This window comes from Myotis daubentonii, chromosome 17, assembly GCF_963259705.1.
Source record: "Myotis daubentonii chromosome 17, mMyoDau2.1, whole genome shotgun sequence".
Taxonomy (NCBI): Eukaryota; Metazoa; Chordata; class Mammalia; order Chiroptera; family Vespertilionidae; genus Myotis; species Myotis daubentonii.
In genome coordinates, this window is record NC_081856.1 from 39,146,827 (window position 1) to 39,174,376 (window position 27,550).

Genomic DNA, 27,550 nt, shown 5'->3' on the forward strand with positions numbered 1-27,550 from the left:
GGGGGTAGTTGAGGCAGGAAAAACATACATCAGATTATAACATTAACGCCAAATACTATTCTTTTCTGACATTGATGAAACAAGACGATGGCAGGCAGTTAAGCAGCACTAAGTGATATAATACATTTTATAAAAATTATTTGATGAACGCCCTGGCAATGAAAATTTTATAATTATATTTAATTTCATTATTAGCCCACATTTAATAATACTTCAAGAAGCGTGTCTCTTAAGTGGTAATAGTTACATATTAAGTGGCTTATGGACACAACATAAAAATATCAAAAATTTCACGGTTAAGGCAATTTTTAAAAACACTACACATATGCATTTTACATCCTATTTGTAAATAGGTGCTAATGTACTCTCAGCCATCTCATATAATAATGATTTTGGCATAGAATGCCTAAGTCATGTAGGTTCTTAGCTAGAAAACAAAATAAGGAAATCTGGGTGCATGGATGTTAGCCCAATAAGCAACCATTTATGTGTGTGTGGCAACAGTACTTTGGTTTCTTTGGGGAAACTATTCACCCTCCATCTTAGTGGCTCCTGTGGGGATAATTCTACTCTTTGGCCCTAAGGATGATTGTAGTCGATGAGGGAGAGTCAGGGACGGTCATAGCAATTAACTGGATTAGGGATTGTTATGTGATATATCCCACTAAACATCTGGAAAAGCTCTTTTTGCTGGAATTGTTGAGCTGGTAGAATAAGTCTGGAGCTTCCCACCGCCTGAGGAGACTACTTCTGAGACTGCAGCTCACAAAAGAAAGAGGAAGCAGAAGACAGAGAGAGACGATCTGGGGACAAGGTTTGAACAACTGGATGAAGGTGTTCCTGAACTCCAGAACTGCCATGGACTCTCAGATCCACAGCAGATGAATGCCCCTCCTCCCAACACACACACACACACACACACACACACACACACACACGTGAACTTCTATCACTTGAAAACAAGAGCTCCCAGAATAACATACACACTATGACAATGCCTCACACATTAGAGATTTTCAAGTCAATATTGCTAAATCTAAATTGCCAACCCTTCCACCTACAAAACGCATTTGCTTTGAGAGGTTCTGCCATACCTGCTGGCTGGAACAACAAAAGGCTACAGAGCCCGTGTGGTCCTGGTCGGTGTGCTTCTCGGGGTCACATTTTCCATGATGCGAATGATCCCTATTCCAGTCCCAAAATATTAAGGTACTCCCAGAACTTGAAGCCCTACCGTGGGGAGCTATCCCCTCCCTCCAATGAAAATCTGAATTCTAGAAAGTAACACCAGGCCTCCGAAGCCCAGTGAGGAGATCAGCGTAGAGCCAACAGCAGAGCTTTCCCAGTGTGTTGCCTACAGCACTAATCCCCGTGGAAGTCCATTGGGAAAAAAAACACATACACATACTCTGGGAAGTTCCACATTAACATGTACTCCGTGATTTCTGGACATGAAGGTCTGTGTGGTTTAGGAGGATCTTCTCATCATGTAACAGTCACACGTGCAAAGGCAGAGTCCCATAGGACACAGGGTACAGAATTTGGAATTGTCAAGATCGGGATTCAAACTTGGCTCCATTGTTAGCTCTCCATGCCCAAGGACAACCAACCTACCTCTCTAAGCCACAATGCCAAATGGTGTCCAATGAAAAATAAAAAACTGCCCATCTCACAGCTGTTTAAATCTTAATGCAGGAGAACATATTCCACTATGTGAAACTCAGACCCTAAGCTAGACCAATGTGCGTGTGAACCCTACTTCAACCTCTGCGCATAATATTAGCTCCGTGACCGTGGCAAATTACTTACCCTACAAATTCGCAATTTCACCTTGTTAAAATGAAGTAGTATATTCATTAGCTTATGGGAGGTTTACATGATGATTCAATGAAATAATGCATATATAGTTATTGGAGTCCCTGCTATTTGAACTGCAATACTAATTGTTCTTGTAGGGTGAACAATATCTAATTGCCTTTTGTAGAAACTATGAAATGGCAAGAATTCAAACGGTTCATCATCATAGTATGTGAAGTGTCTATTATAGTGTCTGGCAAGCATTAATCATTGGTTTATCTAGTCAACCAATCAATATTTATTTCGTTTTTTGTTTTGTTTTGTATAAGCAGCATGCCAGACCAAAGATAGAAAGGCGACTAAGACACAGTCCTTGCCCTCAGTAAATGTGGAGTAGATTGGAAAGGCAGGAAATAACTTACTTTTTACTTACTCTTCCTAAATGCATAAAATTATAATCGTAAAATAAGGCAATGAAGAGGAATGAGAGAAGTAAGCGCAATTTGGTATGGGATTACCAAGGGCGGGGACTCAAGGGTGCTTAATAAATGTGACCATTATTATCGAGGTACAAGGCTAGCACAAGTTTTATTAGTTAATTATTAATTAATAAGCTTCCATAAATTACTCAAAATTTATTGCCAAAAGGCTTGAGGCATATCCAACTATAATAAAAAAGTACTCCATTGAACACTGAATTAGAATTTTGTTATTTTCCTTATATAACAATGTAACCATCGTCTCTTCCAAAAGAATACCTGATTTATAGATGCAATGGATTTGGGTTATGATAGGAGAACAGCTATTCCCTTGCTTCATCCATACCGTACAACAGTGCCATCATGCAGATAAGATATTGCACAGCAAAAAAAAAAAAAAGTTATTCCCAGTTATTAACCCTACATTCCAAGATCCCTTTTGTATTTTGGCATCCTGAATGTGGGCATTGGGAGGCTGGTTCACTGTACTGTTTCTTTCCACATAGATAGATCACATTGATGTATCCTGGGAAAATTCTACCTTCTCTTCCAGCTGAAAGCTCCCCCACCAGCATACCACAGGTATTTAGGGTTAGAAACTAGTGGGTATGGGACCAGCAATCATAGAAGGGAAAGGGATATAATCAGATCCTGCTGTGCAGATTGTTTTCTTAGCTTGCAAATTCCCTTTTTCCGGTGTTTCAACTTTCAAAGGCTATGGCAGTTTAAAGGCAATCCTCTTATAAGTGTACAAATTATAATGATTATAGGAACAAGTTGTAATTGTTCCTAGCAAGTTTTTAAGAGTCTTTGATGTTATGATTAGTGTTTTCTATGTTAATACATTGATAGGGGCGCTTATTTGCTTGGTCCCTTGTACGCTTTCATGGTGTCTAGGTTCAATGTGCAAATAAATCTTTGATCTCAGTAGGTCTATTTGGTAAAAAACGAAAGCTAGAAGAAATTAAACATGAGAAGCACAAGGTTTTGCAATATTTACAAAGCGGAGCGATGAGGGATTTCACTGGAAAAAGTACAGAGCTCGGGTCCATAACTGGAATATGGAGGAAAGAGCCCCAAACCACACCACACAGGAGGAGGGGGCTGTGTTTTGGAGAGCCAGGCTCGCAATATGCCACCGCCGCGCTGTGAGCTGCGGCTGGGCTCCTTTGTAGCCAGGGCGTAGCTGGATGACAGGGTAGGTTGATGTCTCACTGAGCAAATCAAAGCAAAGCTCTGCAAGCCATCGCTTCCTCCTGCCCGGCCCCCTCCTGCCCTTCAGAAATCACTACTGGGGAGAATTCCATCTTTGCCAGGGTTTCATTTTAAGGTGCCCTCCCGTCACGAGTGATTTCAAGAAACTGGCTGGAATGCAGTCTCCTGGAACGTACACCTTGACAGGAAGTGCTACATGTCACAAGGAATTTGCTTCTTGGTAGATAATGCCTGCGAGAGAAACCTGGGGTTTCCTCAAACCGGCCATCACTGAAAACGTAGAACAAGGAAGGGGTACTCAGATATGAACCAAGTTTAGGAAACTGTGTGTGGCGCTAAGTAATTCATGGCGTAATACTGTTTGTTTTACACTGTAAAAAAAGCACCAGGCTTTGCTGCAAACACAGGGAAGAGAAATCGTAAGAGGAAAAGGAAGAAAGGGTCAAATTTGAATCCAGCTCCTTTGGCGCTGTTTGGCAATTCTCAGGTTTCAATACTTCTAAAAAAGGAGGGAGGGGGTCTTGCATTTACCTTTGCTGTACACAATGCAGTTGTTTTTGTTGTCCTCCACTCCTTGCCAAGTCACATCCAGCAGCCACTTGGGACCAGCAGTCAGCACCATGGGGGCCTGAGCCTTTGTCTTCTGCAGAAAGAATGATAACAAACAGATGCCATTTGCTTTCATTGATTAAAACCTTGAATAATAACGGATCATTTTATTTTTTTTTACAAACAACTAAATCTCCAGAACCATAATCCAAGTCCTTATTCCCCTGCCTCCTCATATCTTGTTAAGATGATAGAAGCTATAAAACTTTCCAGCTTGCACTAATCTGAACGGTAGACTTATTATCAAGGATCCCCCCCCCCCCGCAAAAAAAAAAAAATGATACTGGATCAGATCGCCAAGATTAGTCCGATCTCTTGTGGCTCGGAATTATAAAGAGAATGCAGATGACTTTCATTGCAAAGAGCAGGGTGTTTAGAAGTGAACTTTAGACACATTGTCCTTTACTATCAACAGGATCTCACTATTTCCTGAAACAGACAGGAAAGAATGTAAAGAATCAGGATCCATTTCAAAGCTCGATGCTGAGCAACATTTATATTAGAGTAGGAATTTATTCTGAATGAATAATGAAATCTACTCGACCCCTTTGCTAAGTGTGGATATATATAGTCCATCTATAGCTGAAATAATAATAATAATAATAATAATAATAATAATAATAATAATACTGCTGCTAATGATCAACCATACATTGTCTTCAGAAAGACTATAAAAGGGGAATTATGAATAAAATCAAACGCAGAGCAAGTAAAGCATGATATCCTCGGAGAGGCATAGAAGCAGGGAGGCAAAATGTTTCCAGGGGACATTTTAAATACAAGGTTCAAAAGGTTGAGCATTTTAGGTCGTTTCTTTAACGATGTTGATAAATGTACACGGCAGGAAATAAACTGGGAGGAAATAAGCTTAGCAAGACTCTTGTTTCTGATGAGTCACAGTGAACTGGCATTCAGACTTTTATCATTCAGCAGCCCATGTTCTGTATATCAAATATCATAAAACCACAACACAGAGCACAATACAAGGGTCTCCAGGTAATTTCTGAACTGCGTTTTCACCTAGATACGATCCTGCCAGAGAGACCTCAGCCCAGTCTGGGACTTTCCCACATGTTTTGTGCTATCACCAATTTCCCAAATTGGCATTAACAAGTATTCGCTTGAGGAGTTCCATGTAATCTGGCCATTTCAAATCTCTGAGGAATCTGGGAAACCCGTTTCACCCGCTGAATGGCAACAATGATAACGCATGAGACATGGGCCCATTGTTAACTGCGGAGCCATATTAAAAACGCTGCATGTTAAAAGGAAGGCTAACCCATTTCTTGAAGTTTCAATTGTATGATGAGAGATAAAACTACCACAGAATACACAATTTAATGAAAACATGAACCACGATGGATACATTTAAAAAGAAGTTGAAAAAATATTCAAATATTAAAACAGAAGAGGTAGTAAACCAGATCAATTGCAAGAAATACTGGCATACTGATTTTTCATATTCATACTTTGATTCATTTCAAAGTCTTAATTTTTCAAACACATATGTTAATATTTAGCTAGTGTAGCCATTAGAAAACAAGTATCTGAAAGCCCTGTAGGCAAGAAGTAATTTTATATCATGTTGTAATTTTTAACAATCTAGGCAAAATATTATCAAGTTGTCTCTAGGGTTACCCGTCTGAGTGACCATTTCTATTTATTTCCATTTTCAAACCAGAATTTGAGCACAGGCAAGCTTCTTCAATCTGAAATGATAGTGACCCATATCCAATTAAACAGTAGGTCTTAATTATGCATATTTTAGCTCCTTTTATTACCAGAGAAACAGTTAAGTCCACAGATCAGGGTCAGCAGTTCTCCAAGCAGTAAGCAGAGCAAGTCACGGGAGACAGTCCACCATTCAGAGAAGCCTGTCTATGATGGATTTAGTCATCTTCTTTGTAACATCTGCTTCTTCTGATTTGAAAGAATAGATTTCAACAACAGACACTTGGCCCCATTTCTATTGTATTCTATTATTTCATTTTAGTTATTTAATCTTTATATTCCATAGTTCTTAAAGCCATATGGATTTCTACACAGTAAATGAGCTTTTACAATTTTTGATAGATAATATAAAAAATAGATATTGATCACTTAAACACTTTAGGGAATCTTTAAGTGTAAAGTAAATCAATTGCTCTTCCATTCATTTCACAAACAAACCAATGAACAGTGTCCTATGCGTGGTGCTAAAAATATGTTCAGGCGTTTTTTTGGTGAAGGATACAGATAGGTTAAAAAAAAGTTTGATATAATGCACAAAGTAGCATGGTAAGGAGTGTAACATCACAAGTAAATTGTCTGCAGGTCAGTGGAGGGCGAGAAAGAAATTCCTTCCTGTGGATTCTGGAAGGATTTCATAGAAGAGGTGATACTCAGGCAAGATCTTAAAGGATATACAGGAGGAATTTACAATTTCTGGTAATAGCATGGCCATAGTCTGAAAAGAATATATGTACATGTGTACAAGAAATAGTGAGTAGTTCTGGACTCTTTTGTTTAAGTTCTTATAAAGTCTGTTCCTGGTATGTAGAAAGCACTAGGTAAACATTAGCTGTCGTCATCATCATCATCATCAATATTATTATCATCATGAGTAGGAGGAAGGAACATAGCACATGGAAGGGTAGGTTAGAACAGATCTTGAAGGTCCCCTTCATATCAGGCAAAACCTTTGTGCTGTAATCTCTAAGAAGAATAAAGCCAGTAAAGATGTTTTGAGCAGGAAAAAATAAGGATTCTATTATTTCATATATATTTTCAGATAAAGAAATGGCAACTCAAAAATTTAATAATTTCTTTTAGGTAAAATAGCTTGTAGAAGGCAGGGCCCTTATTGATATTTATCTCTTGTTTCCAAACTACTACTCCTAGGGTGACAACCATCTGGGTTTTTCCTTGGATTGAAGCATTTCCCAAGATGTTGGATTTTCAGTGTTAAAAATGGAAAGTCCTGAGCATACTAAGATGCGTTCTTCACGTCCACTCCTACTATTACTACTATCAAAATATTAACTGTTTGTATCTATTGAGTATTTGCTAAATGTTGGGTGTTAAGTACTTTTCTAGAATTTTTGTTTTTGATTTTTTTAACTCCAAGAGTTAGGCATGAACATTTTCTCCAGTTTTTACATGGGCCAATTAATATTTAAAGCAGTTAATTTTGTGGCACAATAAAAAAACCATTAATTAATATCTTTCCTTAATGGTAAATGAGGCATAATACCTTTTAAAACTTTGGAAGTGTTTATTATGCTTGGGTATAGGTACACTCTGACTTACTAAGAAGCTAAATTAAAGAGGAAACAATTTCTCTTTCTCCAAATCAATAAAGCAAAAGCAAAAATTTACCAAAGATTTGCTGAAAGCTATATCCAAGCTGTAGAGTAAATAAGTAGATAAAAAATCTCAAGGGACCAGTTATTACAGTTTTGAGCAGGTAAGTCAATTTCTTTCTGAAGAAGTCAACTTTTGTAGAGATTGACTGCCTTCAAAGAAGATTACCAAGTGTGAGAGGGAAGGAGTTAGTCAGGATTATATGAAATCCACACTCCAGCAAAACCCATGAATAGAAAATAACAGTAATGTTCACATTGATCATTAGGTTTACTTTCCAATGCCTCTCTCTATCATAAGGATTTATACAAGAGTTAAGAGTGGAAGCAACTTTACATTCAATGATTTCACAAATGAAGAAATGAAGGCCGAGGTCTTTATCTAGTCTCCTACAGAGAATACAGTCGCTACAATATGATGAGAAAGGAGAGCAGATGTAAAAGGTGTGGCAGGCAGAAATCTGGGCCCCAAAGATGTCCGTGCTCTAGTCACCTGGAACCTGAGCATATGTCACCTTACTTGGTAAAAGGGATTTTAAAGATACGATTAAGGTTTAGGACCATGACATGACCAGGCAACCCTGGATTATCTGGATAGACCCAATCTAAACACAGGAGATTTCTTAAGTAGAAGAAAAAGGCAGCAGTAGATCAAAGAGATTGGACATGAAAGGATTCCACCTGCGGCATTTGAGGATGGCAAGCTGAGGCCTCAGCTAAGGAATGCAGTGGTCTAGAAACTGGGAGGGACCTCACTTAAAGGGAGCAAAGAAGTGGACTTCAGTTCTGCAGACTCCAGGATCTGAATTCTTCTGCCAGCAATCTGAATGAGCAGAAAATGAATTCTCCCCAGACCGACCGCACCCCCCCCAACTCCCCACACACAGAAAAGAACACATCTGACAAACTGATTTTAGTCTCTAGAGATTCATACTGGACTTCTGATCTATAGAACTTTAGTGTAATACATTTGTGTGGTTTTAAGCCACTAAGTGTATGGTAATTTGTTCTGGCAGTAATTGAAAACCAACACAAAAGGCATTCAGAATCACTGACTTAAGGTTAAAAAACAAATAACTTCCTCATCAAATGTGCTCAAAAGTATAAAACGATTTTTCCCTGGGTGGGGATAACACCAAATCTTCATCGCCATTCTAAAATCATTAGATATGTTTGATGTTTGTGCCTTAAAGTATGAGGAAATACACAGTGGTGACTAATAATTCCTGCTTCTGTAATTAGGAATTTAAAACATTTCATGGTTCATCATTGACCTTAGAGTTGAGGTGTAGCAGAAAGAACACTGCTGTTCTTAGAGTTCGATGATGTAGGTTTGAATCCTGACACATGCTACTGGTGGGTTCTGTGAAGGGAAAATCACTTGAACTTGAACACCCTGAACCTCACAAGTACATCTGAGAAATGGGCGATACTTTCTATCTCAAAGCTTGCCATGGAAAGCAAGTGACACAGTGTAGAGTACACCAAAGATGCATGTCAAACTTCTGCTAAAGATCTATATGAATAGATGCATTAAAAATGTACAAAAACATGTGCTGAATCCCTACTCTTTCTCAGGCACTGGTAATATCTGTCATCATTAGCATAGATGTCGAGACCAACACCATTATCCATTTTAAAAGCGGGGGTAGTCACTAATGCCACTGATCATTGATTTCCAACTCTCCACTATCCAGGTCTCTTTTAAAGTTAGGTGTGGTCATATCACTTCATTTGACCAATGAGATTGAACAAGGACTGACTCATGTCACTTTCACACAGAAGCTGTAGGAGCCAATGGACCACCATGATGCCTTGGCTTTGCTGCATTGATCTTGTAAGCCTGCAAGGAGGAAGGAAGCCCTCACAATATTCATGGACCATGAGAAAAAACACCTTTTTTAAATGTAAAGAGCTATTGTGATATTAGGGTTGCTTGCAACCTCAGCAAAACTTGGCTTATTCTCACTTGTACAAAGGTTTTCATCATTTTTTATTTGTACTGAAATAACCCCTGGATTTTTTGCAGGTTAAAGTTTGCACTTTATCTATATCTAGGCCGTCTCTTTCAATAATAAATCAATTCAAGGTACATAACAGAAACCCTGAATTTCAGTGAAGCTGGAATGTTTTAAAAAGGAAAAGAAACCGTGTGCACTTTTGAGGGCTCCCCATTGTAAGTTGAAAAAAATCGGCCCTCCTGGACACTCTCTGAACCCAGAGTTTCATGCTTAGACAGTCTACAACTAGACAAACTTGACAAGGACAAAATGGGTCAAAAGTGTCATTTCTTAGGAATAATTAGAATCATCTAATGTGGATAAAAGAGGTCAGGCTAGCATCCACTTCTCACTAACCTTTGGAGTTACTGGACCGACAAAGGAGGTAGCCTTCAATAAATGTTTATACTCGAGCCAAAAGGTTAATGGAGATAAAAGTAGACAGCCCAAAGGTAAAGAAGAGAGGATAATTCTAACCCAAGAAACTGGTGACATAATGTGGTCTTCGAGATTCCAAATTTTGCTGGAAATATTTGTTGAAGATTTCCAAAACGAGGCTTAGGAAGAGCTAGAAGTCTTAGAAAAATCTGACCTATGAGACAAACCTGACACCACAGCTTTTTAAAAGAACGAGGTGTCATTTAATAGAAAAACTGGCCTCCACTGATTTTAGTTCAGGAAAATAACAAAATCTCATTAGAGACTCTCAAGCCAAGACCATGAGATGTGGCTGGATGCTGATGAAAATGCTTTTGGGGTATTGCTTCCACAACTGGGTAATAGGTGAAAAGGACTGAGGCCTGTCTTGCAAAATTCATAGCTGCTTTAAGAATTCATAGCTGTTTCTATTCTTTCACCTCTAAAAACATATTAGAAGGGAGGCATAAAAATTTCCAAATTACTGCAGATATTAGACTTATACAGTGAGAACTAAAAAACAACAACAACAACAACAAAAAAAACCACCTCCCAATCTCTCCCAACTGCATTATTCACAAGTATATGAAAAAGGATAGTGTATGTGATTCCACCATGCACTACCACAGGGGAAATTTTATACAGGAAGTTTCAGTTAATGCATCCAAATAGTTCTCCACACTGGAATGAAATTCAAATTCAATCCGATGGTCACGAACAACATTGATCACTCCCTATAACTGTGTGCCGTCCCTAATGACAGTGAACCTGAGTTTAAAAATTCCCTTCATCAATAGCCTATCCTAAGGAGGTGTAACAACTTAAAATCTTTGACTACCTGGAGTTGAAAGAAATATCAAGTAATAATTCAAGGCCCTGCAATAATTGTATTTTCAGTAACTATGGGCATAGTCTATAGTTTCAATATTACTGATTTGACTGGAACTATAAAACTTTTAGCATGATGATTTCCACCTAATAGAACTGTGCTTTTAGGAAATACCCTTTCAAAAGTTATACAGGACACCATGTGAATGTCTGAGCTTGATGCTACTGAGGCGGATAACTTTTTTCTTTTAGGAAGTAGAGTATTACAGTAAACGACATACACAGAAACAGTCTACTCTATGTGGTCCTGTGGGGTTGGCATTATTTGTGTAATTCAATAATAACACCTAAATGTTCTCCATGCCTAATTAACCCCAGACATCATTAGACGTGACGATGTAAGCCATGTGCCTCCATTAAAATCATGTGCTTCCATTTCAAAATAGCATAGAATGGCCACTGAACTACATTGGGAGAGTCTCAGTCTTCTTTTTTTTTAAAAAAATATTTTTACTGATTTCAGAAAGAAAGGTAGAGGGAGAGATAGAAACATCAATGATGAGAGAGAATCATCGATTGGCTGCCTCCTGCATGCCCCACACTTGCGACAGAGCCACAACTGGGGCACGTGCCATGACCAGGAATCAAACCGGTAACCTCGTGGTTCATAGGTTGAAGTTGAACCACTGAGCCATGCTGGCCAGGCTTCCTTTTGTTTATTGTGCCTAAAATCACGGGCCTGGGGGAGAGACACAGTCACAGAGTGACTGACAGAGAGACACAGAGTCAGATATAAATTACAAATAGATTTAAACAGGTCACTCTAAGAACTCCCAAACTGATACCATATATCTTATCTATAGTTCTTGTTCAAAAGCAACAAGACTCAACTTAGTAAGAGGTGATCAAATTTGTATTGCTTGAAAAAAACAAACTGATGTGCTAGACACATTTTCAAACTCAAGCTCCAATAAGTGTAAGTTTGCTCTAAAATTAGAAAATACGTGAAAACTCGAGGTCAGAAAGACATCAGATGGAATGTGATTGAACGAGAACCGCTACCCTATACCATTAGGCACACAACAGGTCTATGGATGGACACCCAGGAAGGTTTCGTGAGAGACTGCTTCTCTGGGTATTTGGTGGGTCTACAAAATGCCCTTCCCGGGAGGGCAGCCCCAGCAGGAGGCCACAGAGCCTCTGTGAACAAATGCCCTAAGGCTACTGGGGTATGTAGACTCTCCAACACTCGAAGAGGCTTTGCAGAAACAAAAGAGTGTGAAATAAAATGATAGAATCCTTGGCCACCGTATCCACACTCCTGATGTCAAAGACAGTTTTATCTCTAGGAACCAAAAATTAAAATAATCATTATCTGTGAGGTATATTTGCTTTTAGTTCTCAAAACTGTTGAAACACATTATCTTAACATGCGTCACTGCTTAAATATAGGCATTTCAGTATAAGAAATAGTTACCTTCAGGAAAGGGAATGCAAATAGTTTGATATATCTATCTATCTATCTATCTATCTATCTATCTATCTATATGAAATTAAAATAATCTCTTTACTTCCAAATAAAAAGGATCACTGTGTGATATTTAGAAAAATAATATAAAATTATTATTCAAGAGTACTGACCCTAAAGACACAGGTATTTCATTTCCAAATGGGAAGACTCTCTAAATGAATAATAAACATCTAACTTATCCAGATATTTATTATACTTTCATTTTTTTTTTAAAAAAAAGAATAGATTCATTTTTCTTTCCCTTTTGCCAACTTCACTCCCACAGTCTCATCTGTTCTCCACATACATTTGGCGCCAAAGAGGAGCTACTCCCTCCAAGCTGGCAACCATTAACGTCAACCTTTTATTTCACACAGCTCTGAAAGTCACAGAGTGTTTAAGGAGTGTTGTTTTGCTCCTGGCAGAACTTCTGGGCTTGCACATAGTGCGATGTGCAAAAGCGTGTCAGTGCTGAACCCTTGGAAGGGAGAATCAAACTACCCTCCTGCCACGAGGCTGCCACATAAACCAACCTGTGGCAGGTTCTGGGATCCCAAAAGCTGTGGTCCAGGCTGTGTGACCTGGGCAAGCACTTAACCTCTCATGGTATCATCTTCTTCCTCTGTAAGCTGATCTCATATATCCTTTCAGCTTAACCACATACCATTGTAAGACTTCCTACTATAGCATTTTCATCGAGCTTAACTCAAATCCTGAGTGCAGAGAAGATATATATGAAAATTCAACACCTGGGGTTTAGGCTTACCTAAGGAAATGCTACTATTTTTATTGGCAAAACAGTAAATAATGCCATTCTAATTTACTTTACTTTGGGATTTTAAAACCAAAGAAAATGGGGTGATAAAAATGTGAATGTTATTAGGAAGAATTATAAAGAGTGTGTTATAAATGTATCTGTACTGCCCAGCCAGTATGGCTCAGTGGTTGGGTGTCAACCTATGTACCAGGAGGTCACGGTTCCATTCCTGGTCAGGGCACACGCCTGGGTTGTGGGTTTGATCCTCAGTAGGAAGTGTGCAGGAGGCAGCTGATAGATGTTTCTCTCTTATCCATATTTCTATCTCTTTATCACTCTCCCTTCCTCTCTCTCTAAAAATTAATAAAAAACATTAAAAAATGTATATATACATTCAACTCTCAATGGCCTAGTTACACAAAAAATAGTGGGCAATTCTATTCAGTAACCTATTTTTGAGATATATCCCAAAGGCATTCTGTGGAAGAGACAAAAACCTCAATCCTCCACAAGGCCATCCTTAGATACTGAGATATGTCTGTTCCTCATGAATTAATGCATTGCAATTTGTAATGAATCCTTCATCCACCTGTTAGTTTGTCTCCTTATTATTACCATTTCAGCCAATCTTAATGTCAGCCTTATCCCACCAAGAAGGCAATCCTGACATTAATAATATAGTAAATTTTAAAACCAATTCTCTTTTAATTCTGTTGTTTCATGATTTATCACCGTATGGCTTTCTTATAATCATAAGTTGTTAAAAACCCATCTCAAGATATACCTGATAATGATATTTGAAATTGTTGGAAAAAGTCTATGGAAAAGCTGAAAGACTAGAAGTGAGGAAAGCATCCCCCTTCAAAGAGAAAAAGAAAAAAAGCTGGAATTGTTAAGCTAGAGAGTTGGTGCCGTAATACATATAGTACCTTTTGGGAAGGCAGATTTTTATGAGGCATGTTATGGAAAGTTGGGTGCAAGAAATTAAAAGCTGGCAAACTAGTTGGTAGAAGCGCGAAGGTGCTACCCAGTTGTCAAAGCTTCTCTAAATCTGTGAGACATTTAAGAACAAGAACATTGCAAACACTTAAACTAAGTATTGACAGGAAGACTCTGATCATGAGGATGGTTTTCAGTATCTCTCCCCAAATCGGCAGATGCCGAAGGACTACACTCGTTCTGCACTTTCAGAGAATAGAAGTCCAGAGCCCAGCTCACCGGGGGCTGGGCCTTCTGCTGGAGGCATGCGGAGAGAATGCCAGCCAATGAAACAGATTCACCTCCACATGCTCCCAGGGCAGGCACCTTTTCAGCAGCACCCCTGTGGGTCTGGGGCAACTGAAGGAGCCTGCGATGAGATCAGAGCCAAATGAGATAAACCTTATTAATACTGCCCCTGGACAGATGTCTCAACCTATATTCTTTACAAAAGGAATACAATATGAATAAATGCATCGATGGGTAGGGTGGAAAGGATAGTTCAATAATGTTAGCATGACAAACTAACATATCTATTAAAACTAATGTCTGAGTACCAAGGCCCTGGGTTAACTTCTCCATTTAGTTGCACGTGAAGGATATTAAAGCTTGGAACAAGTTGCTTTGCCTTGTCCAGATGTGGTTTTTGCCACATAAATAATGTAACCTCATGTATAAAACCATTCCCATTAGTAATAACTAATCAGTGCTAACTTTGTATTCCTCTATACCATTTCTGCTTTAAGAAGTGTATTTTGGTTATTCTGCTTTTAAAGTAGTCACTGTATATTTTACTAGAAATTAAGTATATTCATTATTCACTCAATAAATGTTCATTAAATATCTACTACATAGAAACCTCTCAGAAAGTGAAAGACGAGTTACATTTCCTCTAGATGCTCACATGTTGATAATAAAAACACCTAAGTGACATACAGATTATTTAAATCATTAATAATTGATCTCATTATATTTTAAGTATATGTCTGAAAACTTTGAAAACCACAATGCCTATTTGATGGCCCATGACCAAACGAAAGTATAGCAAATAGGTGAGAAGTGGTTAATAGACTCTTTTTAAGAGATCTTCGTGGCATTTTAGGATTACACTTCAATTTTAAGATTAAAAACACTGAGGCTTTTCCAATTGGATTGAAAGTCTATAATAAATGGCTTATATTTTAATAATTATATCTAAAATCTAATCATAAAATCTTTTATATATATTTTTTGAGAAGCCATTCACTTCCACTTTATTAAACATTGGTTTACTCTACACTCATCTAATTATTCTTACTGCTAAATAAAGTATATCATTAAAATATATTGAATAATTCAAAAATGAAAATATTTTGGGAAATGAAGCCAAGATGAGTTATGTATATACTATTTTGAGTGTATACTCACTATCTCACTCAATATGCTTTAAACTATCAACAGATAGTTTAAAAACATATATGCCTGCCCGGCATGGCTCAGTAGTCAACCTATGAATCAGGAGGTCATGGTTCAATTCCCTGTCAGGGTACATGCCCGGGTTGTGGGCTTGAGCCCCAGTGTGGGGCATGCAAAAGGCAGCTGATCAGTAATTCTCTCTCATCATTGATGTTTCTCTCTCTCTTTCTCTCCCTTCCTCTTTCAAGGCAATAAAAAATATATTTTTAAAAAACTTGTATATTGGTGTCAAGCCGATTTAGTTTGAATCATATTTCCACCACTTAGGAGCTGTATAACTTAGGGCAAGTTGCTTAACTACTGTATCTCAATTTCTTGATTTCTAAAATAAAAAAAGTACTTACGTCACAGGATTATTCTGAGGATTAAATGAGTCAATGTATATAATGGACTTAAAGCAGTACCAGGTATGTATTCTTTGAAATTGTTGTTTGGCTTATGTTCCTAACACTCCTAAAGAAATTTATTTCCAGCCCTAGTTGGTTTGGCTCAGTAGATAGAGTGTCAGCCTGTGGACTGAAGGGTCCCGTGTTTGATTCCGGTCTAGGGCACATGCCCAGGTTGCAGGTTCAATCACCAATAGGGGACGTGCAGGAGGCAGCCGATCAATGATTCTTCTCATCATTGATGTTTCTATCTCTCTCCCTCTCCCTTCCTCTCTGAAATCAACACAAAAAGATATATATTTCTATATTCCCAGTAAAAGAAGAATTTTGGCTTGATAGAAAAGTGCCCCATATCCCTAATATATGATTCATAACATTTTGTTTTACTTTATGTGCTGAAATTCTAGGTGCCACATTATTTTTTAAATTAATTTTCACAATTCTATAAGGAAGATATTATCATGTCCATTTTGTATAAGTAAAAAATGAGACTAAAATGTTAAATAACTTGTTCAAGTTCACATTGCTAGAAACTAAATTATTTCCATGGCTTTAAAGTTATAAGAATCTTCTTAGGAATTGTGTTAAATATCAATTCTTCATGTCCATGAAACTAGCTTAATGATCTTCCATGAGTCAGTGGTTAGCAGTTACTGTTTTACATTATGCATGATTCCTAGCTGCACTTTGTATAAGCTAATTGCATGGTGCCTCATTAATAATCTTCAGGCTGTAAAAAAAATTTTTCAAGCTGTGAAAATTATAGCTTTGTAGTAAATTATTTCTCACATTTTGCACAATTTGGAGTCTTAAAAATCTACTTGAGATACCAAATATCAATATGAGACACCTAGTAGGTTTAAGGGTAATAGAGCTGAGCATAGTCTAGTTAGTAACATAAAAATACTGAAAAACAAGCAATACTTTTAATATTTTTATGACTATAGGTATTTTTATACCTATGGGCATTATTATAGCTTACAGCAGATAGAAATAGCCTATGTAAATGTTTCCAATCATAAGCAGAATTCATGATGAGATCCAAGATGTCTTTAGGCTAAATTTCACTCTATTTGGCAACTATTACACAAGAACAAATGAAAAATGGATTCTCTTGGCGCTCAGCTGGCCAGCAGACACAATAGAGCCTCATCAGAGAACTTCTCCGTGAGGCATCAATGTACACTCTGGGGTTCAAAGCAGTCTATCCAGACCTTCATGTCTGACGGGTCAACTCCCCTCATTGGATCTTCTGGATGCACCCACTTAGGGAAGCTAAATGGCAATGGATAGTCTTGGCTCCCTAATGGAGGATTCTCCACTTAAGAAATATTTCAGTCTATGTTTAGTTAGCATGTTCCTCAGCTTATACTGAATTGTTCACAGGTAGACTGGACCAACACAAATCAGAGCACTTTCACCTGCCAGGAGACGTTCAAGGTCAAACTGAGAAGTCAAAACGAAGCTTCAGTATAAAGTGCTGGGTGAACACAGTGCAGGGGTGGAAACAAGGACGCTGTTTTTTAATTCTGTTTTTTCAATTACAGCTTACATTCAATATTTTTGCAGTAGTTTCAGGTATGCAGCATAGTGGTCAGACATCGTATGTTTCACAAAGTGTCCCCCCAATATTTCAAGTACCCACTGGCTCCATACACAGTCATTACAATATTGTTGGCTATATTCCCTATGCTGTGACTATTTCATGACTAAAATGATAGTTCTTTTGACTCAATGGGTGTGAAACTAAAGAGTTCAAATATTATTTATGCCATACATACAATATTTTCCCACAATATGGTGAGCATGATGAGGAAAAGGAGCAGAAACCTCAGTTCATATACTATGGGCTTAACAGAGAGGCAATTAATACATTGACTGAAAGAATTGGGTCTAGAGTCAGAGTGCTTAAATTTAAATCCAACCTTTGCTACTCATCTATGGTGTGATCTTGGCCGAGTAGCTCCTAGCTCCACTTCTCTGTGCATCAGTTTCCTTATCTGTAAAATGGGAATAATAATACCTCATGGGGCTGTTGTGAAGAAAAAATAAGTTAACACTTATAAATCACTCAAACCAACACCTGACAAAGAGTTTAGTGTTCTTTTATACTTATTTTATGTACTAAGTATATTGATTTGGGGAAATAGGGGAAATTTAAGAAGTAGTTAAATATCTGTGACAAGTCTTGTGCCTGTTTAATTTGTTCTATCTAGACATCAACAGAAGGATCAATGCAGCATAGTATAAAGGTGTTATAAATTTGACTACTTTGAGCAATCTTTTCAATTCTTATCAACTTAATAAATTGGCCTGTAGGGAGACAACCTCACCCCTTTTTGCTCAATGAAAAGATTTTAATGGTACCCCAATGTTAGTTGAGTAAAATCTTACCTAGCATAAGATGTACGTATTGGTTAAAACAATAATTTATTGTTTATATTACTCCAAATTTTCTACCTATAGTTTTTACTACAAGATCTAAACATCTGCTTGTAGGGCATCTGGGAAGTAGTTTGAAAAGGCTCTGGACACTGAATTCCTAATAATGGCATTCACCTGCCTTGGTTTCTAAATTGGTAATTTCTGAGCTAGATACAATATTTTAGAATATGCAAATTTTTCTTACACCATATGCTGGAACAAAGCCTTAAATTTAAACACTGTAATCTTAACTACTTCTTTAAACCTTTAAACATGTCTCATTTGTCAATTACAACCGAACAAAATTAAACAATTATCTCCTATGATTACAAAGACCAAGACCTTTTCCTCAGTAGTTCCTATGTCATGCTAGTATGCTAGTTGCATATATTATTATTATTATTATTATTATTATTATTATTATTATTATTCCTCACCTGAGCATATATTTGATTTGAGAGAGAGGAAGGAAGGGGTTAGGAAGAGAGAAAGAGAGAGGGAGAGGGAGAGCAAGAGAGAGAGAGATAGAGGGATATCGATATGAGAGAGAAACAGGGATTGACTGCCTCTTGTATGTGCCCCAATCACGGATGGGACCTACAATCTAGGAATGTGCCTGGACCAGGAATCAAACCCATGACCTTTTGGTATCTGGGATGATTCGCCAACCAACTAAGCCACACTGGCCAGATCTAGTTGCATATATATTTTTTTAATGACCTGAGAATTCACTAAACTTAGGTTTGGTTCAAACTTTGTCATTAGATGATTAGATTACCTTACTGGAAATACATCCCTTCCCTGGCCAGTTTCTTCATTTATTAAAGAAGAAACTGGCAGGGCACCTTCTAGCTTTGATACTTCACATACTCGAAATAGAAGAAACTCTTGAAACAGACTTGTCTTGTGTTACTCAGCCTTTTAAAATCTGTACCCTCCTTTCTTGGTGTTGAAAACAAACTCATGGTGTTCTTTCATATTGAGAAATTTAAATAAGCTATAAATATTTTAAAGAAATGACACAATGGTGCTCCATCTCCTAAGAACAAAGTTAGAGTCCTTCAACAATTACATATACTCCCATGTGTACTCTTTGATGGGGCTCTTCTCCATTACTTTCGAGAATCACAAAACTGTCCCTAACTCATACTAAAGTGGATTATCCCCAATTCAAATCTGCAGGAAGGAAAAGCTAAACTACAAACTCAAATGGAATATTTGCTTCCCCTTGGCTTATGCAGAACCAAATGCCTTAACTTACTGTTCTGTGTTCTAAATCTTTTGAGACTGTGCACCCCCAGATAAGGCAATAGCGTGAACATGTATTTCCATGTTGGGCTGTTACAGGCTGATCCAAGTTCCAGCTCCTAATCATCAAGACTCTGGGATCTTTTTAATGTGACTACATGAGACGGGTTCCCGTCCTTCACAGAGCTGCAGAAAGCATCCTGCCTACCACAGTCACTCAATCAATACTTTGTAATTGTTGATAAGGGCACACATATAAGATACAGAGACCAACTTCCTTTTTGGCCCAAATCACACTATCCAACAACATATGGAAGGAAGTTTAGTGGTTTTGCACTAGACTGGTTTTAACTACACTAAAATAAATGCAATGATTCAGCCAGTTGATAGCAAAATCTCAAGAATGAGAAATAATGCTGTATCTTCTTCATTTATTACACATGTAATTCTAAATGTGGACTATAAATAAAATGGATAATTTTTAAAGCCCCCTCTCACTTAATTACTGTGACTAGACTAAACATATGCAACGAAACAAAATTATCTTGTAGTTTTCCTGTCTTAAAAGCAAAGATTTGGGGGGGAAGGAGAAAGGGCAGGGAGTGAAACTGGTGATAAAAAGGAAGGGTTCAGCAGTGGGACTGGTGCTGATAGAGTCCACGTTCCAATAAGACTCAACAAACAGCTCTGATCAGAATCTAAGTGATGGGAAACAGCCTGTAGCTTTGAGATTAGCTGCTTCACACTATTTCTGAGTTAAGCCAGCACCAGTAACATCATGAATGCATAATTATAATTATGCATTAGAGTATGCATAATGATCTTAAAATCGGTAAACAAAGAAAAGGCCTCAGAATTCCTCAGCTAGTTTAGGTATTACTGTTACAGAAGACAAAGTATGACTAAGATTGTGAAGGGGCTGACTCTTACTGAAACTTTCATGAAATCTGCGAACTTGAGGAAATAACTAATGAACCAGCATCGCTTTCAAAGTCCCTTTTAGGAAATTCCACATGAATCAGTCCAATCAAAGAAATGCAATAGAGTATTTCAAAACATATGAAGCAAACACTCAGGAATGTTCAGATTTAAAGTAGCCAGCCCTAGAGACAGAAATAATAATAAGGTACCTTGAACTTCTTATATAGTCTAATAAAAGAATGCATGGTCCTGGAATTGTTTATATGTGATTGGCTAATAAAAAAAGGTCAAAAAACTAAAAGATATGTTGGAGATAATTACTGGCACGTGGGGAAATTTATTTCAAACTACTATATTCCAAACATCTAACCACAAGTAGGCCTAACCTGAATGTGTCTGGTTGTGATATTTGCTTTCAATTTTCCAAAAGGAAGATGGAACTCCAGCTGAAGGGTGATACGCCTTCAGCCTTGAAGAGCAGTTATGTCATGCATTAGCCTATATTTCAGGCAAAATAATTTGATATTCTTTTCTCACGGTACTATTTTTACTGCTCTGCTCTGGAATTTAGCCATGATCTCTGCATTCCTCTTACCAGAGCCTTAAACTGAAGAACCAAATCTTAACAAGGGTGTCAGTCAACCTGGGTTCTGTGGGGACCTCCTATAGACCATACACAGGATCAGAGGACCAGGATGCTCTGAAAACGGGTAATTCTTCTCAATGACCCAAGATCTCAACAGCTACCTGGGAACTCCTTTCATCTTTTATATTCTTGCCCTTCCTTTTCACCAAAATTCACAGAAACCATTCAAGAGGCGCTTTCAAAGTCACCCCCACCCCCCCACCCCCGCCCCTTAGCATCATGCTTTTTATTTTATTCACCTAATGTTTTGTATCCTTAACTAAAATTTATCTCACTGGAGATGGAAATGAAGAGCAATTCTGATAAATAAGTGGGTGATAATTTAACTTTCACCCAGGAATTTAGAAGAAGGTGAGGGAAATGATCCTTTTTAAATTTTCTATTATTTCCTCAGGAAAATGAACACTGTTTTCTCTATTTCAGATTTTTGGAACTTTTGTCTTTCTGACTATATACTGGTCACATGCTAAAATGTTAGACACACACAGAGACAATTTAAGGATCTAGTGACCCCGTAGAGAGAGATCACAGGAGGCCGGAGAGTTCACAGATTTTTTAATAAAGAACCAAGTCTTGATATATTGTTTGACATTTGAAAAATTCTTCCATACTCCAACCAAGTATATTTATAACTTGTTTTCTGTCAACGTTCTTGTATTACTTTTTAGTGTTGGTTGGGATGATGTTATTATGTTGGAAATGTTAGGTGACTGTGCTGAAGAAATTCTTTCATCAAACTGGGGAAAAATTAGAGTGAAATGATTACATACAGGGAGGCTTAGTTATATGTGGACTCTAACAGCCCATCTGAAAATGCACCATTTGGAATTCAAATACATGTTTCATCTTCAGCGTTTCTCAAAGCAGAGGCTGCAGACCTCTTGGGGTCTTCAATATTTATAGGCAATTTAAAAAAAAATTGATATTTTCGTTTTGATCCTAACACAACAAACATGAAAACAAATACATGCTTACCTTGGGAGTTGGCAAATTGTGTCTTTAGTAGTAAAATTTTGCATTTGAAATACAGTAAATGGAAAATTTAATTTCTTTAACTTAGTGTTTTTCACGTGGTAGCCCATAAATCCCTGGAAAACCTTGAACCTACTGAACTGTATTTTTCCTTCTTCAAAAAAGAGTCTATATCTTATATTGAGCAAAAAACTGGCAAGGACCCAATACTGCAAACAGTCAAGTTTCAAGGTTAGATTACAAAAAGGTTATTTAGCTCTTAATCTAGCTACATATTAGGTATAAATGCCTGTGTCCAGGAAAAAGAATCATTTTTTAGAGGAAGGACAGAAAGGGAGGCAGGGTATTTCCTTATCTTTCTCTGGCCACAGGAAAAATTTTATTATGATTTGTCTTCTTTGTCTGCCTCTCCCTTCTCTGTCCCTGTCTCCCAGATTCCAAAACCACTCTCCCCTAATCCTGGGAGCCTTTGGGCTGCAACAACTCCCCTCCAGCAGGCCTTCACTTGAGGTATAGGTGCCCTATCTCACCAATTACTCCATCCTCCAAAATGGCCATTCTTCTCTCTTTTATCATGAAACAAGCACTTCCATTAATTCAGCGGAGCAGCTCTCAGAAGGAAAGCCATCTGACAGAATTAACCGATATTATGATATGAACAGCGGCCACGCCGCTGATATCCCTGTCATTATTGAGCTGTTCCTGTTTCTAAAAATTTTCCCCCCTTTTCCTCAAATTTGAGCAGACATAGTCTTTACATTTCTCAAGTTCTTGTTAGTTTGTTCTCCAGTGGCTCTCTTGGCTAAATATTTGATAGTTGCACCATTGGCTCAGGTGGAGCTTTGGGCATTGTTAACATAATAAGCAGAAGTCAGTCAGAAGCTGTCTGTAAATAATGTGAAATTCAGTGGCTACCAAAGCCTGACAGATGGGCTTTGGAGACGTTTGGAGCAGGCTCACCAGTTACTGAGTTACTACCATGGGACTGGAGTGAACTATGCTCCTAAGAATCGTGTTGTTTTGTAGAGTAATTCCTGAAGGTGCTGACCGCTGTGGCTCTCCCAGCATCGGGGCCTCAGTGCATAGCGCTTGTCACTAATTGCAGCAGCTGCTTCAGACAGCCCTCGTCTTGGCAATGGGACTGGCTGCTTTTCTCTGCCCTCAGGAAATCTCTCTCCAGGTGAGGTCTGAGGCTGTGCATCGAGATTGTCTTCCTGCTCTTCGGCCAATGGGCAACTTGAAGACCTCAACACATTAGTGTCATGTGTCCACTCCTTCAGACATTCTGAAAATAAGCACTTTTCGAACTTGACGTTTTCCGCCCAATTCTGATTTAAGTGTCACATAGTACTTGATCCGCAATATAGACAAATGCATCTCGGCTTCCTGCAATTTGGCATACAAATGAGGCTGATGTCCAATTCCTCGTAGCATCGTTCACTGCTGTTACTTGCTGTATCCAGATTCACTCTTAAAAACGGGGAATACAGCCCAGCTGGAGTGACTCAGTAATTGAGCATCAATCCATGAACCATGAGGTCCCAGTGAGATTCCCAGTCAGGGCACATGCCCAGGTTGTGGGCTCCATCCCCAGTGTGGGGCGTGCAGGAGGCAGCCGATCAATGATTCTCTCTCATCATTAATGTTTCTATCTCTCTCTCCCTCTCCCTTCCTCTCTGAAATCAACAAAATATATTTTTTAAATGGGGAATACAGACTCATTTTCACTAAAAGTTTAAGCAAAAGATGCCGACCTTCATTATTTTAACTTTTCAAGGAACCCTGTCGCCACTAGAAAGTTCCGGTATCATTAATTTCCCAGCACCCTAGACCACCAGTGACATCATTCTTCATGTTTTGTCCTTCTTTATAATATTATAAAAATGGATCTTCTTCTGTTTTTAATCACAAGCCTTATCCAGCAATCAAGGCAGGTATATAATAAGCTAAGCTACTCTGTAAATCTAAACATTCCCTACAAATGGAAAAGATACAGCCGGGGCTCTCTGATTGTTACTAAGGCGACTATCTAAAATGAAAATCTGATTAACCCTTTGGCTGCCTGGGACTACCCATGTACCACGTTCGCGGACTTCTTGCCCTTATCTCTCCCTTCCCCCCGCCCCCTCAAGAAATTCATAATTGCATTGCTCCAGAGTAGTTATGCTCTGGTTTCCCTATCTGAGAGGACTGTGATGGGTGGTGGTCCCATCTGGACAGCTGAGTGGGGTGGCTGCCTCATCGCGAGGAGCAGACATTAAAACAGAGGGCACACCATCTCCCGCTTATTTAGGGCATCAGTTTGATGAAATCCTTGACACGAAAGGAGCCCCATTCAATACATAGCAGAGTATCACTGTATTTTCTTTTCACTCAGGAAATGATTTGACAGTAAAAGCTGCATGTTTCACAAACATAGTCTCCTCAACTACTTTTGAATGACGTTAGCAACTGTTAACATTTGCTAGGAGGAATAATATTTCAAAGCATTATGCAGAATTTTAGCCAAGAACAAATATCCATCAGGCACGCTCTATTCTCTTTGTACAGTTAAACAAAAAAAGGGAGTTCAACAGCAGAGGGGGGAGGGGGAGGACCACATATTTCCATGTAATTTTGACAACGGGAGGCTGTGCACTAGAAATTCATTAATAGATTTTAAAAAAACTAATTCCTGCAAAAAAAAAATTACATTACAATGGACCTTTCAAAGTGCATTATTAGCATTCAAGGTTCTTTATATAAACACCCACTGCCTCCCCACCACTCCCCCTCCACACTGTTCTAGAAGGATATCTTATAGTTTTCACCTACCCTCTCCATTGGAGGCAAAATGGCCCATTTGTTGCTTCCTACATACACCTGGTTTGATGTCTCCTTCATCTTCTGGTTAGGCCATTCCTTCCATCCTGAATTCCCTGCCTGCTCTTCTCTACCAATGCGTACCCATCACTTCCTTTTGACCTTGGTCAGCTCTCTTTGCCCTGAGGAAGCATTTCCCAATTAACCCACTTCCCTCAGTTCATCATCCTATGTCCCCTCAGAATATAATTGTACTAAGCCATTTTATACTTGTTGATACATTGCTTGTAATTGCTTTTTTAAAATTGTGTTCCTACCATTGCATTTGCTCCTATCTCATTTATATACCCTTTCCCCCCCTCCATGTGCCTCTGCTTTTCCCTTCCAAAGAGTATTCTGATTCTTGGCGATTTTGGCATTGCAATACAGCATCAGTGTGCTCCACACTGATAACTCATCAATAAATACTTTCTGACTAACTAAAAATAGTTAATGTTCATAAAACATATCAGTGCTCTACAGTTTAGTTCTTCATACTGAATTTTGCAGAGCAGCAACACCTCTAGCAAATGGCCCTCAAATCTCCAGCACATAGACAATCTCCTATAGCCCAGACATCCTTTAAACATATATTTTTTTAGATATTCGTATTTCCTTTTTCTTACTATCATGTGAAATTCAACATATGTAAATGAATTTGAACTTCTGTAAAACCCAACTTTCCATCACAGTTACTTATTTTTATTAAAGTTACCAACTAAAAAAGAACTTTTATATTTATCTAGCATTTCTAACCTCTAGATATATTAAACTTTTAATCTATGATATTGTACAGAAATAACTAAAACAATGGTTTATACATTAATGGTTAAACTTTGGTTGGGTCTTCAGAGAAATTGTGCATTGTACCTTCCCTATGGGGATTAGTAATTGAAGTCAACAGGATCAAAAGCGTAAAAGAACATATAACATGCAACAAAATCCAATAAAATTTCATTTTAAGGCTAGTTATTTCTAAGATACTAACTACACACAACACACAACTAAAAAGTGTTAAAAATTACTTTAGAGGTTGAGATCTAAAGCAGTAAAGCCAGCTACAAGTTCAGATGGGTAAACAAGAGTGAAAACATGGAGGCTGCTTAAATGGTAAAAGCTTTGAGGAGTTGAGTCAAGTCTGAGGTACCAATTACCCAGTAGAAAGTGCTCAGCTTGGTGAGGGTTGATAAGAGAGACCATCTGGTGCCAAATAAGTAACTTTGACAAATGCATTTAAGTCTCTGGAGTTATAGTTCCTGCCTCTGTGTACCAGTTCTCAAAGGTCACTTTCTCTTGTGTTATGTTATAAATCTAAACATACCTCCTTAATCAGAGAATGCAATATATGAATGGATGAGGATGAAAGGGGGAGTTACTTTTCTGAGACACCAGGGTTTTTGTCTCCTTCCTCTTTTCTCAGATCCTTCATTCAATGAAGATATAATTTACTACATATTAATGTAATTTCTTCACTGGAGGCATTTGCATTTCAATACACCAAGCCTTATGTTTAAAGGGTAGGTAGGTTTTCAAAATGAAATTCCAGGTATCAACCAATGAGAGGAAGGGAGAAAGGGAGATGACCATCGTACCTCACGCTATCACAGTGTTAACCCACTTGCAAGCCAATCCCAACATTCTATGGAATGAAATTCCAAGGGATGGCTGAGGAGGAGAGAGCGTCGAATAGTAATGGGAAGATCTGAAAGAATGTTGAAATCTTAAAGTCCGGAGGAGAAAACTTTGTTAGCTTTATTAGAAAGTTAGCAACGCATTATGACAGGAGTGGCTTATTCAATCCAAAGACAGGATGGCTGAGGATGATTTGGAAGTCGATCAATGTTAGGTAACAACCCACTGATTTTCTTTTCATCACCAAAAAGAAGACAATGGAAAGAGCTGTGAACAGTGTATCTGAAACGGTGCTTCCTCTAATTAAATGATCAGCAAAGTTGTTTCTTAAAGCTTCAGTTTTCTTATTTGGAAAATAAGGGCTGGATTAGGGTTTTTTGGTGTTTTTTATTTTTTTGAGGTATCACATTCTGTGATTTGGCAATATTAAGCCAAAATGGGAATATTACCAAAAGATGATGTGCAATTTTACAAAGAGACACAGAATACAGCCGCTAATAGTTTACTATTAACACTAGAGGCCCGACACACAAAATTCATGCAAGGGGCTCGGCCCTCGCAGCCCCGGCTGCCTTGGCCCTCGAGGGCCAGGCTTCGTCCAGAAGGTCCTCTGGAAGGTCGTCCGGACAGTCGTTCCGCTGTTGGGCCGGCTGGTCTAATTAGCATATTACGCTTTTATTATTATAGATGACAGTAAAGGCTAGTGTTTCTTGAGTGCCAACTCTATGCCAGTCTTTGGCTGTGTGTGAAACACAGGCAACCTTTTTTTGAAATTCACAAAATATGTATGCATGTCATGTTAACATTTCTACTCATAAGATCAGTCAAATGGGCACAAAGAAAGTTAAAGTGACCCAATATCACAAACTCAATGGTGAGGGAGTCCTGTTTTGAAAGTAACTCCAGTGGCTGAGTTCGCCATCACTGTACTACACCAACTCAAGTTAAAATAAGATCTGAAAATCAAATCACATATACAAAGAAGAAAAACAGATACAACACATAACCAGGGCTAGGAAAATTATTTCATAAAAATCAGTATATTGAAATATTAGTCCTCCTTTGTAATGCAGAGAGATAACATTTGAAAGCAG

The 27,550-nt window shown here is 38.2% G+C and overlaps 1 protein-coding gene across 3 annotated transcripts in view; it reads right to left on the reverse strand.

Moving 5' to 3' along the window:
* ZFPM2 (zinc finger protein, FOG family member 2) overlaps positions 1–27,550 on the reverse strand; it is a 426,566-nt gene that overhangs the window by 138,603 nt on the left and 260,413 nt on the right. For 2 of the 3 annotated variants that reach the window (XM_059671934.1, XM_059671933.1), the window contains one exon: positions 4,023–4,134. In XM_059671934.1, the coding sequence (XP_059527917.1) occupies positions 4,023–4,134 (112 nt within the window). Of the gene's footprint in view, positions 1–4,022; positions 4,135–17,697; positions 17,773–27,550 lie in introns of all 3 variants that reach the window. The other variant, XM_059671935.1, reaches the window with a different exon arrangement.